At 35.3% G+C, this 18,683-nt stretch overlaps 1 protein-coding gene across 1 annotated transcript in view; it reads right to left on the reverse strand.

Moving 5' to 3' along the window:
• TOPAZ1 (testis and ovary specific TOPAZ 1) overlaps window positions 1-18,683 on the reverse strand; it is a 128,835-nt gene that overhangs the window by 3,653 nt on the left and 106,499 nt on the right. The window contains exons 18-20 of the mRNA XM_082724755.1: window positions 7,264-7,428; window positions 5,578-5,781; window positions 179-362 (exon numbers count right to left, since the gene is read on the reverse strand). Coding sequence (XP_082580881.1) covers window positions 179-362; window positions 5,578-5,781; window positions 7,264-7,428 — 553 coding nt within the window. The remainder of the gene's footprint in view (window positions 1-178; window positions 363-5,577; window positions 5,782-7,263; window positions 7,429-18,683) is intronic.

Below are 18,683 nucleotides of genomic sequence, written 5' to 3' on the forward strand. Positions count from 1 at the left end.
ATGTGAATATGTATATATACATACATACACATCTATATGTGTTTGTGTATATAAAATATGCATAAAAATATATAATGTTTATTATAAAATGTAAGATGTACAAAAATATTTACATCCTAGGACAGGTGTAATGAGCCATGGTGCTTTTAGCATGCAAATAGAAGTTATATCAACTAACCTTTTCAAAACTATCTGCAGTATCTGTGTAGAAGTTCCAGGACTCTGAATACTACTAGCATTAGATACCAGGAAGATTTCAATAGCTAAAAGCATTTCAATCTCAGATAAATAGGAAGGAATCAGTAGAAGTTTTCTGTATAAATTTCCCTCCAATGGTGGGTAGCAACCCAATGAAAGAGCACCTAGAAATCAAAAAACAGATCAAACTTTACTAAAACCCCAAAAGGTGAAAAGCTAGACTTCCACAGGTGACTAATTACTTACCTTACAGAATGGGTCTGCACATCAGGTTTATTATACAAATTACATGGTTTATTATACAAATTATATATCCTAGAACATTTGATATTATTATTTGTAAAATGCTTCTGAAACATTAAATATGAAGTAAGAAATTTATTTTTAAAAAACTCTGCTCTAAATATTACATTTTTGAACCTCATTGTGGCAACTGCCCATTTATTTCAGTTTCTTCTTTATTTTTTTAGATTTTATTTATTTATTTGACAGACAGAGATCACAGTAGACAGAGAGGCAGGCAGAGAGAGAGAGAGAGAGAAGCAGGCTCCCTGCTGAGCAGAGAGCCCGATGCTGGACTTGATCCCAGGACCCCGAGATCATGACCTGAGCGGAAGACAGCAGCTTAACCCACTGAGCCACTCAGGCGCCCTGCCCATTTATTTCAAACCATAATCAACACAACATAATTTCAGAGTAACTAAGAAACCAGAATAGCAACTCAGGTTTTGTTTTAATGGGATCTGCTCTAATGGCAACTACATATATTTGTAATTATTGCCTATCCTGAATTATGAATCCAAAATGTTGAAAAAAGTAGAAATTATAATTTGATGATTTTTCTGTCACATAGATATACTATTTTTGAACACTTATTTATACTGCTGTTATAGTTTAGGTAATAAACATTTACTGTCTATTATATGTGTGACATTGAGCTAAGAACTATTTAGATACAAAAATAAGTAAAATATGTATCTTTCCTGTAGGTGCTCAGTGTGTTGTAGGTGCTCACCAATTCATGTTCTAAAAATTTTACTTTTCAAGAAAAGAGATTTAATTTTTAAACTGTTCAGGTGTTTCTTACAAATGATATATACGGAAATTCCCTTAAGTCCTAAGACTATAGACAATATTATACTGTTATGCTTTACTGAAACCAATTTAAATCTGTATATAAAAGTTGTTTAAAATATTTTGTTAGAATAAGTTCTTTACGAAAGCTAATGTGGGGGCTCCTGGGTGGCTCAGTCATTAAGCAGCTACCTTCGGGTCAGGTCATGATCCCAAGGCCAGGGATCCAGCCCCACATCAGGCTTACTGCTCAGGGGGGAGCCTCCTTCTCGCTCTCTCACTCCCCCTGAGTGTGTTCCCTATCTCACCATCACTCTGTCAAATAAATAAATAAAATCTTAAAAAAAAAAAAAAAGAAAAAAAAAAGAAAAAGAAATCTAATGTGGATGATGGTTAATCTATGAGGACTTACTGTGTGCCAGGAACCTGTGTTAAATACATAGGTTTTACCTAATTTTAACTGACAGTTTACTACCTTTGAAATTAGGTACAATGACTCCCATATGATAGGTAAGGGGCTTTGGGAATAACCCCAGCCTTCTGACTCCACAGATTTTGGATTTCTAAACACTAGGTAGTCCCACCTCCCTAGGTCTCTTTGAGGACGTACCCTATCAACTCATTAACTTTTCTAGCTATTGATAGGTATAATTTACATACATTCTTATTTTACTTTGCTGACCAGATGGGGGAAACAAAAAATAACAAACTGAATAGAAATTTACCATCATTAACTTTTCCGCCTAAAAAGCAAATTTGAAAAGAAAAATATTCCCATTTGGTTTTACAGGAAAAACAATGGAAGGACACACTAATAACATCTCCCTTCCTGACTTTTCAGCTCTGAGAGAAAATCAGTATTTTTAGGACTAGGGAGAGCAAATAAGTTGCATTAGGAAGGCAACTTTATTGTCCCTGGACAGTTGCCTTGTGATTAGTTTGAAAACAAAAAGCAAAGCAAAGCCATAAATAAAGGGAAAGACAATTCACAGAGTGGAGAAAAAACTGAAATTCATGTATTCTACATAGGACTTGCATCCAGACTGTATATATATCTATATGTATATTTTGTGCATGTATATATGTGTGTACTCTTACAACTCAACCAATAAATACAATTAAGAAACATACAAAGAAAAAAATGGGTAAAGGATTTAACAGACATTTCTCCACAGAAGATACACAAATGGCCAATAAGCACATGAAAGGTGATCAACATCATTAATATTATGCAAAATCAAAACCATAATGAAATATCAGTTTATATCCACCAAGAAAGCTAAATAAAAAACACAGTGTAATAAGTGTTGGTGAGGATATGAAGAAACTGGAAATCTCAAACTTGGGTGGTGGGCATATAAACAAAATGATGCAGCTTCTTTGAGAAAGTACATTGGTAGTTTCTCAAAATGCTAAACACAGATTTACCATATGAGCCAGGAGTTATGCTCCCAAGAAAAATAAAAATATATGTCCACACAAGAACCTGCATGTGAATGTTTGCAATAGTATTATTCATAATAACTAAAAAGTAGACATGACTCAAGTGTCCATCAAAGGATGGGTGGATAAATAAATTCTGCACAATGGAATATTATTCAGCAATAAAAAGGAATAAAGTATTGATACATGCTACAACATGGATGAACCTGGAGACAATATGCTAAGTGGAAGAAGCTAGTCATAAAAAAACTACATACTGAATTATTTCACTTACGTGAAATGCCCAGAATGTGCAAATCGACAAAAATAGAGTAGATTAGCTGTTGTCTAGGGCTAGGTCAGCAGGAAGCATATAGGGAATGCTAATGTATTTAGGATTTCTTTTTCTTGAGGTGCTGAAGATGTTCTAAAATTAGATTGTGATGATGGCTGCACAATTCTGTGAGTATAATGAAAACTAATGCACTGTCCACTTTAAATGGGTGAATTTTATGGTATGTGAAGTTATTTCAATAAAACTCTATAAAATATTAAAAAAAAAAAAAGCAAAACAAAGGCACTAGCACTATAGTCTTAACAGTGTCTTAATGAAAAAGCCATTGGCCCAAAATCAAGTACTACTAGACTGATTATAAGACACTGAAAGGCTTTCCTAGAGTGCTAACTATGGGTGAAGCGAAATCTAAAGATCCAATGATACTTTAAATGTCAACATTGACAGGAAATAAAATGTTGAAAAGACTGGTTAGTGATCGTAAATTACTCATTTCATTCTATAACTCAGGTAAATTAAAAACAAAAAACAAAACAACAAAAAGAAAACAAGAGGCACCTGGGTGCCTGTTATGCGTCTGCCTCCTGTTCAGGTGATGATCCCAGGGTCCTAAGATGGAGCCCAACATCAGGCTCCCTGATAGGGATCGGGGAGTTTGCTTCTCCCTCTCTCTCTACCACTCCCCCTGCTAGTGCTTTATTTCTCTCTTTTATAAACAAAGAAAATCTTTTAAAAAACAAAAATACTCTGTCCTATACCTCACCTGCATAAGTCCCAGAAGTTCACTGCATATGAAACTAGGTGTAACAGATATGTTTAGATAAAAGGAAACGTGCTAGTAAAAAAGGTACTGACTTGCACCTAGGCATGAATCGCTTTAACACTATTAAAAAAGAAAAACTATAAAAATAAATTATAATTAGGACTAGAAGAATTTGGGAGAAAAGTGGGGAATGATTGCTAATGGATACAGGGTTTCTTTTTGGCATAATGAAAATGTTCTGTGGTGATGGCTGCAAACTGTGAATACCTTACCACTGCTATAAATGGGTGAACTGTAATGGTATTTGACTTATATCTCAATAAAGCTGTTAATAAAAAATTTTACAAGTTTTTTTTTTTAAGTTCAACTGCTTTTAGAATTTTATTTCCAACTAAAAAATAGAGATCCATAGAAATCTCACTGAAATGTTTCCAAGTTTAGGTTTTGTTCCTGTGCCATCTAAACACCTTCCAATGGCATGTTCCCCAAATTGCATAATTATTTGGAAAATAAATAACCCCATCAACATATTCTAAAAACTAAAATCAAGAAGTTACAGCAAACTGTATGTATATACCTTGTGTGTGATTTCTAGTTATCTGCAGGGAAATAGTATAAGGAGTTGAAACAACCACAAAATTGAAATGAGGTGTTCATGAACAAACAATTCTACATCTCCTCTAAATTTCTGGTCACCCTTTAAAAAAAAAAAAAAAAAAAGAAAACTTCTTTCAAAACTTCTTTTGATTGACCCAGCACATAATCTGTATACATTTAACTGAAATGAAAGTTTTATCAAATAATACTTAACTTACTACCTGTAATATTTTCTTTCTTGTTTCATTGGGGAAAAAGTTACCACCTGCTAAACTGATCACAGCTGGTAGAAAACACTTCCAAATTCAGAAAGGTTACTTTGCTGGTAGGAATGGCTGGGATGTTTGGCAAATCTGGCACGGTAGTGACACATAGTAGGCACTCAAATGTTTGTTATATACATAGCAGTTAAGGAAATAGAAATTTAACTGTGTCTGGGTGGCTCAGGTCATGATCTCAGGATTGTGAGATCAACCTTAGAATTCTTACTCTCCTGTCCCTCCCCCTCTCGCTCACTCTCTCTCAAAAAAGAAAAGAAAAAAAAGTAAATTTAAGATGAATTACTGCAGGAATGCAGAAAAGAATTGTTTTCTGGATTCAGATTCTATACAAAATTACTTCCCAAATCAAATACATGTGGGGTGGCTGGGATTAGAGAAAGCATTAGTTTCCCGGCTTACTGGTTAGGCAGAAACAACTGTAAATAGATTAACAATATTCTATTACTAGGAGCCATGCAAAAAACTTGTGTATCATGTTCAGTAATGGCAGCCTCTGTACTTCCTATGTGGCCTGCTATAAAATATTCTAACTTATAAAGATCAGGGATATAGCGGGGATGAATAAAATATATAAATACTCCTTAAACTTCATTCTACCAGTTATTTTACTCTGGTATACTTACAAGCTAAGCCAAACTGGTTCAAATGCTGTCATTTATTTCCTTTGTGCACCCTCCAGTGGGCATACTGATGTACAAAGAAATGAAGATATAGTAAAACAAACAAACAAAAAACAACCAAAAAAACCCCCAAAAAACAAAAAACCAAGAAAGCGTAAGTTTCCAAAGAGAGCACAAATCTGGGTAGACCACTATTATCTGAATGTGTATCAACTGTTCTTTTTACATATTTAAATGCCTAGTCATAAAAATTATACAAGGCTTCAGGGTTAGAAAATCAAAGTCAAACTAATGTATCAAATATAATTTTTTTAAAATGTAACTTACTTTTGTAGTGGGCTCTGGCTTTGAGCCATAAACAACTCCTTCCTAAAGAAGTAATTAATCTTCTAAGAAAGGAGAAATCAATAGGGATGTTCTTTGAAATCATGAATTCTGCTACAGAGGATGACATACCAAGACTGTTGCTTTCTATACAGGCATCCAGAAGTTTATTAAAGAGAAGGCTATACTGTGAGACCTCCACAGTTTCTGGAAAACAAACAAAAACAAAGGGATAATGAAATCGATTTTAGTCTCTCCATCTTCTCTCTCTCACTACTTTTCCTTTCTCTCTGTTCCCCTTGGCACTTTGCTTCCCACTATGGAATTCACAGTCACTGAAATGCAATCATCTTATAGACTAAGAAATAAATAAGCATTCAACAAAAGCAAATACATTCATTTATTTTGTAACAAAGAATAAGAAAGGAAGCTTGACAATTATTGCAGAGGCTGCATTAACATCCATTTGTGATCCCATGTGTCTGCATCTGCAGTGTCTCAAAATGAATGACTTGCACAGTTCTGCTTGCATTGTCTACAGTTCAGAACTCAGACTTAATTTCCCATGACTAAAAATAAATCACCCCCTAATATTCTCTCTCAAAAACAAATCTTTCATTGGGTATTTCTAGTTCAATTCCTCACTTAGAAGAAAGTGAAGTCAGTCTCTTATTCCCTATATTTAGTCAGTTCAATCTATAACCTAGACTCTGGTCTTTATCACTTTATTGGCAGCATTCATTAGTGATTCAGGCCTTGGCAGAAAATTAATCTTCTTACCTTTTCGTCTCTTCCTGAACATCTCTACCAGTGGAACTTCTCTAACTGATAAAGCACTGTGGGAGGCCCTTGGGTTAACATTCTGATGAAGTGGTAAGCTGCCACTCTGAACCTATCGCTCAGCTCATTTTGACCCAAAGCTTTTGCTCATGCTTCCCTTAACATGGACTCTCTTCCTATTCATATAAGACCTGAGTTTAGGATTCAAGAGCGCTACCTACTATTGCCCACATTAACATTCCCTTTCTTTGAACTTGTCATTTGTTAATTTCCTCCAATTATTCCATGTTTCCCTATGTTCCAAGGTAATGGAAACTAAAAATCTATATTTATATATAGTAAGTAACAGAAAAAGTATTTTTCATTATTCTAATACAATGAATTTTGACCACATAAAGCTTGCTGTGGGCATTACTGTTTGCTGCTGACCTGACAGGTAGGGAAAGGGGACTGATGAAAACAGTTGGGAAATGCTGATAACCCAAAGGTAAGCACCCTGCTTTAAAAAAATAAAACAAAAATCAAAAAAGCATATTCAATTTTCAGAGAACAGATTTGCAGAAAACAGTATCATTAAAAATATATGTTGAACCAAAACAGGTGCAGAACTGTTTCTTCTTTAAACATCAGATGGAGATGCCTGGGTTCTCAGTGAGTTGAGTGTCTGCCTTCAGCTCAGGTCATGATCCCAGGGTCCTAGGATGGAGTCCTGCGTTCTCCTTGCTTGGTGGGGAGTCTGCTTCTCCCTCTCCCTGCCTCTCCCTGCTTGTGCTCCCTCTCTCTCTCTCTCTCTCTCTCTCTCTCTAATAAATAAACAAAATCTTAAAAAACTTAAAAAAAAAACAAAAAAAAAAAGATGGACAATAGATTATTTGAAACTTTTGAAACAACAGATTAATTGAAACATACCTTGAGAATTTTGAAAACCTGGTAGATTTTGCAAAACTTCAAATGTCTGTCTATAAAGGCTCTTGGCTAAGATTTCATGTGCAATTGTACAGAGCAGATTATGTCGATTGAGTACATCCAGTCTATCACAAGGCCACAGTGGTGTATTGATGATCCATTCTGACTCTTCCAAAAAGAGAAAGGTACTAATAATTTATACTACGGAAATTACACTTAACAGTATAATCACAACTGTTTTCAAATATGTTAAGCATCAATACTTAAGTATGTGTTCAGAAAAGATAACAATGACTCAAATTCATTAAAAGCAACTTATATAGTGATGATCACCATCCTAAGGAGATGCGAACTAATGAGCACTTTGTTATATGTATTTTTTAATTCTTCATTTTTCTAAGTGTACAAATCAGTTATTGATTCTGAAGTTAATGTTTATTTTTGTATGACAATGTTTCGACTATAGTGAATATTTGTTATAATGTAAAATATTATTTGTGTGGGCAAGTTTAACAACTTTACAATAAAGAATACATAATTTAGGGGCCCCTGGGTGGCTCATTTGGTTAAGTTTCCAACTCTCTTGATTTCAGCTCAGATCATAATCTCCAGGTCAAGAGATTAAGCCCTGCACTGGGCTCTGCAGTGTACTCAGTGTAGAGTTGGCTTGAGATTCTCTCCTTTCCCCCTGCCCCTTTCCCTGCTGGCACACATACTCTCTCTCTCAAATAAATAAAGGGGAACCTGGGTGACACAGTCAGTTAAGCGTCATACTCTTGGATTCAGCTCAGTTTGTGATCTTAGGGACATGAGACTGAGCTCTACATCAGGCTCCACAATCAGTGTGGAGCATGCTAACATTTCTCCCTCTGCCCCTTCCCACACTTGAGTGGTCTCTCTCTCTCTCTAAAATAAATAAAACTTTAAAAAATAAAATACATAAATAAGATCTTTAAAAAAAATCATAATTTAATTAGTTATTTTGGAGAACAGGTTTTCCCACCAGTTTCTTAAATAATTTTATTATAAAATATTTTATATGTACACAAGAATATCTAATGTACATAAGTTATAAAAACATAATAAAGTTTTATGTACCTTTCATTCATCTTTAAAAAAAGAATATTACTTATAATTGCTGAGTTCCTTGATTTCTGCCCTGATTTGCATATCAAAAGCAATAGGAGACTGTAATACACAACACTGAGGTGCTAAAATATTAGATATGTCAGTATTTTATCATTTACCTAATTCCCTCAATCATCATATACAAGATACATAAATGAAACATTGTTATATAACAAATCACATTTCCATGTTCTTTTTTAACTGGACTAAATTCAGGAGACATTTTTCCTTTGTGACCTTCCCAGCACAATAAATACAAAAAATATTAAAGAAAGATTTGGCAATTCATGTATACAATGCCAAAATAAAATCTTAATTGTCCAGTATAGCTTTAAAACAGGAGCTTATTGTTAAATTACTAGAGCCCACTTGATTGACCGATTGCTTGACTTGCCTTACAGTATGTGCTACACAATGTTTTACAAATACTGGTACTCATTTAAACAGATACTTTCATGACTCCCAAATTTGCTTAAATTTTACTATATCAAGAAATTTAGATGAACTTATTATCTTCTGAAAGACTACCTAAATCATCTGTTGAACATAATTCTCATTTCCTCCCAATAATTTCCCCCAAAAAAACACTAAATCACCATTCCTTATAAGCTGAATTTTATTTTTATCAAATAAGTTCAATTATTTTTTGTTAAACATATATCTGGTAGATATGTCATATTTATAAAAAGTAGACTACTAAGTGGTCTTTTCTCATAACAATTACATTGTTCTTCATTTAGTACTCATTTTTAAATTATTAAGATAGAATAATGGTCCCTTTTTTGAAAGAATAGATGGTATTTTAGGAGATTCATTTTGAAATCTTAACAAACTGTGTAGCTATCTTAAAGAATCTGAGTAAGTTGGTCATTTTATGTACCAAAGTTAACTGAGACTGGTAATTGGGAAGTCATTTGGAAATTAATAGCTTTTAACTAATCCACCCCATTCATAACTCTATCGCTTTTATGAATATTTTATAAGAACTCTTATGAAAGGGTGCCTGGGTGCCTCAGTCAGTTAAGCATCTGCCTTCCACTCAGGACATGATCCCAGAGTCTTAGGATCAAGTCCCCATGTCAGGCTCCCTGCTCAGTGGGGAGTCTGCTTCTCTGCCCCTCCCCTGGCTGGTGCTTTCTTCCTCTCTCTCTCTTACTAAGTCACTCTCTCTCTCTAATAAAAAAATAATTTAAAAATCTTTAAAAAAAAAAAAGACTCTTATGAGAATTAAATTTTCAAAAACAAAATCAGTTTACTTGTGTAAATACTAGTCTTATGGTAGTAAAAGTTCTCATTGCATTAACCCTGTTTTTCTCTGTTCCACAGTTGGGAATATTTTCCATTTGTCTAAAAAATCTGAGTCAAGGACAAGCAAATTTTCTATAATATCAATTGTTTATTTACCTTCCAACATATGCATATTCAATCATTACTCATGCAAGATTTTGAATATAGGGCACTAAGAATATAAAGACTATTAAGACAGTCTGCAGAAAATGAATCTCCAGGCTAGTCAGTGAGATTACCAAATTACTACTCTTTACCACAGTGAATAATGCATATACCATAAAGAATATCTAAAGATACCTCCCCCCTTTAATATATACATTTATTATAATCCCAATCAAATTTCCTATAGAACTATAAGAAAAACTGACTCAGTAACTCTGAAATTCATCCAAAAGAATAAACACTTGAGAATGTAAATAATAGTTTTGGAAGAGAAGGTTGCATATTCTAAAACCAACTAAAAAGAGTTTGGTGCTGCCAGAGAAACAGAAATCCCTGGGAGAGAAAGCTAGTACAGAAATAGACATAAGCAGACACAAGATTCTAATATAAGGTAAAAGTAGCATTTCAAATAAGTGAATAAAGGAAGAGTTGTGACATTTTGGGGAAATAAAATTACATTCCTACCTCATATCAAAATTTAAATCTGGTAATGAAACCAAAATTTTGAAAAACATAGGGTAAATATATCATTTTGAGATCACTAAGGACTACCTAAAGCATGATAAAAAAAAAATTAGGAGTAATTTAAAAAGCAGAAACAGACCCATAAATACTGAGAATAAACTGTGGTGGACAGGGAATAAACAAAATAGGTCAAGGAGAGTGGGAGATAAAGGCTTCCAGTTATGAAATGAATAAGTCATGGGAATAAAAGATATAGCACAAGGAATATAGCCAATGGTATTCTTTTTTTTTATCTTAAGATTTTATTTATTTGACAGAGATACAGCAAGAAAGGGGGAGGGAGAGAGGGTGAAGCAGGCTTCTGGCTGAGCAGGGATCCCAATGTGGGGCTCAGTCCCAGGACCTGAGATCATGACCTGAGCTAAAGGCAGACGTTTAACAACTGAGCCACCCAGGTGCCCCTAGTCAAAAAGGTATTCTAATAGCACTGTATGGTGATAGATGCTAGCTATGCTTGTAGTGAACATAAACATAATGTATAGGGATGTTGAGTCACTATGTTGTACACTTGAAACTAATGTAATATAGTGTGTCGGGTATACTAAAAAAAGGAATATTAAAAATATTAAAAAAGTTTTACCAAAAAAAATACTAAAAATATAAAAAGCAGTTTATGTTTAAGTAGAAAAAGGCCAGATGGGCAAAAGAAAAATAAAATGCAAAAATGTTATAAAGTTAAAGGAAAATGAGAAACTAAGAAAAATATTTGCAAATATCCCAACAGATCAAGGACTAATATCTTTAATATTAATTAAGGCTAGTCAGTGAGATTATCAAATAACTCTATCATTAATTAATAACAATATTATTAAGAAAGAGCTCTCATAATATTAAGGGGCATAACTTACAGTATGGTATTTCCTAAGTGTGATAAATATGCATCACTGATTTAAGTACCTGACTGATTTTTAGTTACATAATTTTAGTAATTTATTTGTGTATTACAAAAATTATAAAAATAAAAAAGCATATTAAGTATAAAAACAGATTAAACTGGTGATTTCATAGGTATTATTGTTCAGGATAAGTCCAGGCTGGTTGATTTACTAATATTCATATTTTGGGGGGCCTGGGTGGCTCATTCGGTTAAGTATTCAACTCTTGATTTCGGGGAGTTGGCTTGTGATTTCGCTCTCTCCTTCTCCCTCTGCGCCCTGCCCCCCGTTCACATGCACTCTTTCTAAAATAAATCTTTAAAAAAATGTTTATTTTTAAAATATAAATGGTCACTACAGAAAATTAAAGCAAAACAGAAAGTACAAAGAAGAAATTAACAAAAACCTAATCCATCACTGAAAATAACCAGTGGTCACATTTGATGTGGTGGTAATGACCTAAATAGTGGCTATACTTACATAGGTAGATAGAAGTGAAACTGTTATATGAAAACAGAGACTGAAGAAGATGGCCTGGCCTAACACAACATTGTGCTGAACAGAGCCTTCCACTGATTGAAAATGAAGATGATACAGTTTTATAAATATTAACATTGTTTATATGCTTATATTAGCACTGCAATAACAGTCACTGGTCTAGGTATTCAGGCTAACATGTATGCTAAATTTCCTACTACAAAAAGATTAACACTTTTCTAAACAAACCAAAGTGCGCGCGCACACACACACACACACACACACACGCTTTAAACTATTCTAGCCTACAACAACAGAGATGGGCCTTGAGAGCATTATGCTAGGGGAAATAAGAGAAAAAGAAGACAAATACTGTATGATCTCACTTACATGTGGAATCTTAAAAAAAAAACAAACTCCTAGCGCTGCCTGGGTGACTAAGCTGGTTAAGCATCTGTCTTTGGCTCAGGTCATGATCCCTGGATCCTAGGATCAAGCCCACATCAGGCTCCCTGCTCACTGGGATGTCTGGTTCTCCCTTTCTCTTCCCCTCTGCCCCTCCCCCTTGTGCTTATGCACTTTGTCTCACATAAATAAATAAAATCTTTAAACACACACACACACAATTCCTAGAAAAAGAGATCACATTTGTGGTTATCAGAAGTGGGAGGTAGGGAAATGAATGAAGGTGGTCAAAAGGCACAAAATTCCAATTATAATATTGGGGATGTAATATACAATATGGTGACTATAGTTAGCACTGCTCTATGACATACAGAAAAGTTGCTGAGTGTAGATCCTAAGCCTTCTCATCACAAGGGAAAAAGCAACTTTTTTTTTTTGGTATCTGTATGAAATGATGGATATTAGCTAAACTTGGAGTACTAATCGATTCACAACATATGTGTCATTATGTTATACTCCTTAAATTACACAGTGGTGTTTATCAATTATATCTCAATAAAACTAGGAAAAAATCTAAAACAAAAACTCCTCTACACATTTCCTCCCTAGGAAGGTGCAAAGATAGTTAAAGGAAGAAAATCTGTAAGTAATGTATAATAAAAATGGTAATACTTAATAGCACTGGTTAACAAACTAAAGGAATGACTTGAGGAAGTGTGGTTTAGGGACACAAGGGAGATGTGAGAAGTCCTCATGTGAGAGAGTTATAAGGTAGTGGTCTTCAAAGTGAGGTCCCCAGACCAGCAACATCAGCAACATCTGAGAATTTGTAAGAAATGCAAATTCTCAGGGCCCATCCCAGACTTAATGAATCAGAAAAATCTGGAAATGGGCCAAGTAATTTGTATTTTAACAATCTTCCAGTGTGTTCTGATGGTCAGTTTTGAGAACCATTGTCTTGGATTTATAAAAACAAGATCAGAATCACCGTCTTCCTCAGGTGGCTGAGTAGGTTAGATCCGGGTCTATTTGTGTAGTTTGTGTTTTGGCTCTAGTTGTAATTTCATGAAGTCCATTTAGAGGAAAGACTAGGGAAATAAGAGTACTGGTATAAGGCTTAAAAATATGTACTTTGCAACCAGACAGACCTAGACTGGAATTCTTGCTTCATATTTATTTGCTGTGTGATCTTCTCTGAACCTCAGTGTCTTTATCTTAGGATACCTTCACCTACCTCACTGGGTTAGTGTTGATTAAATGAGATGACACAAGTAACAAACTTAGCACAATGCTTTGGTATATAGCAAATACTCATGTTATTAGATCAATAATGAAGAGAAAGACTAAAATCTGAAAAGAGACCAAGAACATGAACTAGTAATTCACAAAAAAGGAGTAAGAGTTAAATTTTCTAATAAGTAATATAAGTATAGTACATTAAAGCAGTTAACAGTCATTTCTGGGTAGACTGCATAAGGAATTTCTATCATCAGTTTTTCTTATCTACCTTTTCTTATTTCTTGATAATGAATATGTGTGACTTACATTAAGGCAATAATTTATTTTAAAGTTCAAGGGCAGCTTCTCAAGAAATAGCATAACTTTATAAAATGTATATTCTAAAGAGTTAAGACACTTATTCTTCAGCCTTGAAACAATCATTATATAAATTATGATTTTAAGGCTCTTTTTTTATGCTGGTAAGGGGAGAAGGCAGGAATATGTTGTTCAATTGTCAAGATAGAAGCTACTAGTGCTGCAAAAGAGTTTTAAATGTCAAATTAAAAAGCCAAAATAAGGGGGACCTGGGTGGCTCAGTGGGTTAAAGCCTCTGCTTTCAGTTCAGGTCATGATCCCAGGGTCCTGGGATCAAGCCCCGCATCGGGCTCTCTGCTCAGCAGGGAGCCTGCTTCCACCTCTCTCTGTCTGCCTCTCTGCCTACTTGTGATCTCTGCCTGTCAAATAAATAAATAACATCTTTTAAAAAAAAAGCCAAAATAATAGATTTCTTATCATAAAGTCTACAACTCACTAAAATGTGTAAAATATTCTGCATTTCTCAAACATGACTAATGTATAACTCTTCTACAGAAAGTTTAGTAGGTAATAAGTACATATTTTTTTCAAAAGGAAAAAATATAGAAAAAAATATGTAAAAAGTTAATCTGCCACTTATCCCTGTCCTCCAATCACTCAATTGCTCTTCCCAGAAGCAACCACTACCATTTGTTTCTGGTGCATCCTTCTACAAATATTTTAAGGGTGTAAAAGCAAATACGTATTTATCAATATTACTTATTTTTGTTACTGTGCAACTGTTCTGCACATTCCCTTTTTAACCTGGCAATAGATCCTGCAGATCATTCCAAATGGGTATCTATCTGCCTCATTCTACTCCATCTTATGGCTATCATCCTGTTAATCAACTGGTACTCTCTTAATGGACATTTAAGTTATATGAATCCTTTGTTATCACTGTTGATGGTGAAAAATTTAAAAAGATTCTGGATAATTTATAGTACATATGCTTGCATTTTCAGGAGAAATTCCTAGAAATAGAGATGATATGTAAAAGGAAATAAGCATGCCTAAATTTTGACAGATATTTAGCCAATAAACTGCTAAAGACAATGTATATGAATGCCTGTTTCTCTATACTCTCAGGAAAAGTATATCACTAAACTCTTGTTTTGCTAGTCCAACAGTAACTTTAATATGCATTTCATATTACATAATATGTAATACATAATATGTATTTCATAATACGTGAGTATTACTCTCACGTGTTACAAGTGAGATAGAGACCATTGTATTTCCTTTCTACAGACAGGTCTGTTTATTGCAGAATTCTTTTAAGTACAAAACAATTCTGGGGGAGGGGCAAGATGTGGCAGAATAGAGGACTTCATTTCATCTCCTCCCCCGAATTTAGCTGTATGTCTATTATCAAACCATTCTGAACACACACAAATTCAACCTCAGATGTAAGAATATTTATCTGGATCTCCACAAGCAGAAAAATTACCTCTTTTTGCAAGGTAGGAGGTGCGGAACCTTGAATCTTCTGGGGAAATATCCAAAGATAAGTGGACAGGGGAGGGAGCCTCCATAAGCCAGACACCAGGAAGTGATATAACACCAGGGCAAAAAAACCAGGACCTTTGGAAATCTATCTAGTGAGAAGCATCCCCTTCTGAAAAGGGTACAGGGAGTGAAGAAGGGCAGAATTCTAGGTATCATTGTAGACTCAGGATTTCCAGAAGACTCTGAAAGAACAGGGAGCCCGAAGTGATAGAATGCACAAGCAGTAGAGTGGGGAGACTGGTTACGGTCAGCAAGCCCAGAGGGTACTTTCAGCTCTGGGCACCATAAATGGCTAGCAGAGCCTGGACAGAGAAAGACCTCTGCCTGACCACTCTGGAAAGGACTAGAAGGTGCGGGCTGTCTAATATCCTAGGGGAGATTTAGAACAGCTTGTGCCCATGATAGGGACAGCTCTCAGGGCAGTGTGGCGACGAAGAGATGCCGAGGCAACACTGAGCATGATCTAGGAGCTGTGAAAAATGGTGCACATGCAAGAGCCCATGGTCGCTGGCAGAGTCATAAGGCCCAAAGATGCTGGCAGGTCCCCGTGACTCCCCAGGAGAGGTGCCCTGGGCACAAACTGCATTAATCTGTGGAGTTTGGTACATTCAGAGGTGGAAATAGATTGACCTGGAACATCTGTTAGCAGGTGGGGGTACGACACCACAACACTGGAGCTCTGGGCTTGAGATTCCTTCCTCTAAAAGGAAGTGGAAAGATGCCAAAGAACAAAAGTCCTGCAGCCAACCAGCTCACATTAAGCCCATCCCCCTGACAAGAGGTGGGGCAATTCCCCACAGGCAAAGACACCTAAGTAGCAGGCTGCTCCCCCAGAAGACAGACTGGAAGAACAGGTTTCAAATAAGCAAAGCTTATTTCTGTCAAATAAATAAATAAAATCTTTTTTAAAAAGGGAAGGGGGAGTAAAACTCTAACGCCCAGGAAAAATAATATAGGGAGCTCCAGTTGTTCCTTCACAACTTGCTTATACTGCAGGGTAAACTTTCCATTTCTTTTTTAGTTTCATTTCTTCTTCTTATTTTTTTTAACCCTGTTCCCGTTTCAAGTAGATTATTTCTCAACCTATGTTTTTAAGTCGCTTCTTAATTTTATTTTTTTCACATATATTTTATAGACTTATGTCCCACACTAGCCCATTTTTCATTCTATTCAATTTTATCTTAATATATATGTCAGTTCTGATTTCTTTGCAATTTGGGGATATAGTGTCTTCTAATACACAGACCAAAAATCAAGCAGGAACAGGCAGATCACCCTGCTGTGTCTACCCTGAGAGATTATAATCACTCTTCCCACACCCCTCACCCTTTTTTCCCCCTCTTTTCTTTGTTTCTTTCTTTCTTTTTTTTTTTTTTTTTGTTTTGTTTTGTTTTGGATCATCTTGGCTCTGGTGGCATATCCGTGGTAGCTTTCAACAACTTCAGATTTTTTTCTAAGGTGCATTTTGTTTATGTAGTGGTTGATATTTTAGATTCTGTACATTCCCTCAACCATCCCTCAACAGAATGACTAGGAGGAGGAACTCCTAACAAAGAAAAGAACCAGAAACAATGTCCTCTTCCACAGATCTAATGAACACGGATATAAGCAAGGTGTCAGAGATAGACATCAGGGTAGCAATCATGAAGTCAATAACTAGGTTTAAAAAAAGCATTAGTGACAATATAGAATCTCTAAGGGCAGAAATGAGATTGAATCAAGCTGAACTTTAAAATGCTATGAACAAGACACATTCTAAACTAAATATTTTAACAGCCAGGGTACATAAGGCAGCAGAACGAATTAGTGATCTAGAAAAAAAACTGACAGAAAGAAAAGAAGTTGACGAAGATAGGGATAGGCAGCTAGTAACCCATAAGAACAGAATAATGCCAAGAAACATTCCAAGGTCAGAATTATTGTGATCCCTGGGGAGATGGAGAAAGAGAGAGGACTAGAGGCTATATTTGAGCAAATTAGACCTGAGAACTTCTCTAATCTGGGGAAAGAAACAAGCATTTGTGCCCAAGAGGCAGAGAAGATTCCTTCCAAAAATCAATAAAAATAGATCAACACACTGACATATACTACTAGTGAAGCTTACAAATCTTAGAGCCAAAGCAGCTATCCTGAGAGCAGCCAGGGAGAAAAGATATCTTATGTACAGAGGGAAGAACATCAAAATAACATCAGACCTGTCCACAGAGACCTGGCAAGCCAGAAAAGACTAGCAAGACATATTCAGGATACTAAATGGAAGAACATGCAGCCCAGGATACTTAATCCAGCAAGGATGTTATTCAGAATGGATGGAGAAAGAGCTTACAGTACCAGCAGAAACTGAAAGAATATGTGATCATCAAGCCAGCTCTACAAGAAATATAAAGGGAAATCCTATAAAAGAAGAAAGAAAACCTAAAATTTATAGAGACAATCTATAGAAACGTGGACTTTAAAGGCAATACAATGGCACTAACTTCATATCTTTCAATAGTTATTCTCAACGTGAATGGGCTGAATGCTGCCATTAAAAGCCACAGGGTTTCAGACTGGATAAAAAAGCAGGACTCACCCATATGCTGTCTATAAGAGACTCATTTTGAACCTACAGACACCTCCAGATTGAAAGTGAGAGGATGGAGAATGACTTATCAGCCCAAAAGACCTCAAAAGAAAGCTGAGGTAGCAATTCTCACATCAGACAAATTAAATTTTAAACCAAAAACTATAATAAGAAGTGTAGAGGGACACTGTATCACACTTAAAGGGTCTATCCAATAAGAAAATCTAACAATTGTAAATATCTATGCCCCCAACATGGGAAGAGCCAACTACATGTATACAACTATTAACCAAAATAAGGAATCATAACTGATAATAATACATTAATAGTAAGAGGCTTCAACACTTCACTCAAGGCAATAGATAGAACATCTAACCAGAAGATCAAATAAGAAATAAGAACTTTGAAGGACACAATGGGCCAGATGGACTCCATAGATAAATACGGAACAGTCCATCTTAAAACAACAGAATACTAATTCTTTTTGAGTGCACATGGAACTTTCTCCAGAATAGACCATGTGACTTGGGTCACAAATCAGGTCTCAACCAAGACCAGAAGATTGAGATTATTCCTGAATATTTTCAGACCACAATGCATTGAAATTGGAACTCAGCCACAAAGAAAAATTTGGAAGGAATGCAAACACTTGGAGGTTAAAAAGCATCCTACTAAAGAATGAATGGATCAATCAGGAAATTAAACAGGAACTTAAACAATTCATGCAAACCAATGAAAATGAAAACACACTGGTTCAGAACCTATGGGATACTGCAAAGCCACCCAAACCTCTCTCAAAAAATTAGAAAAATCCCGGGAAGATTCAAATTAAAACCACATTGAGATATCACCTTACACCAGTTAGAATGGCCAAAATTAACAAAACAGGAAACAACATGTGTTGGAGAGGATGT

Source organism: Mustela nivalis, assembly GCF_964662115.1.
Source record: "Mustela nivalis genome assembly, chromosome: 1".
Lineage (NCBI taxonomy): Eukaryota > Metazoa > Chordata > Mammalia > Carnivora > Mustelidae > Mustela > Mustela nivalis.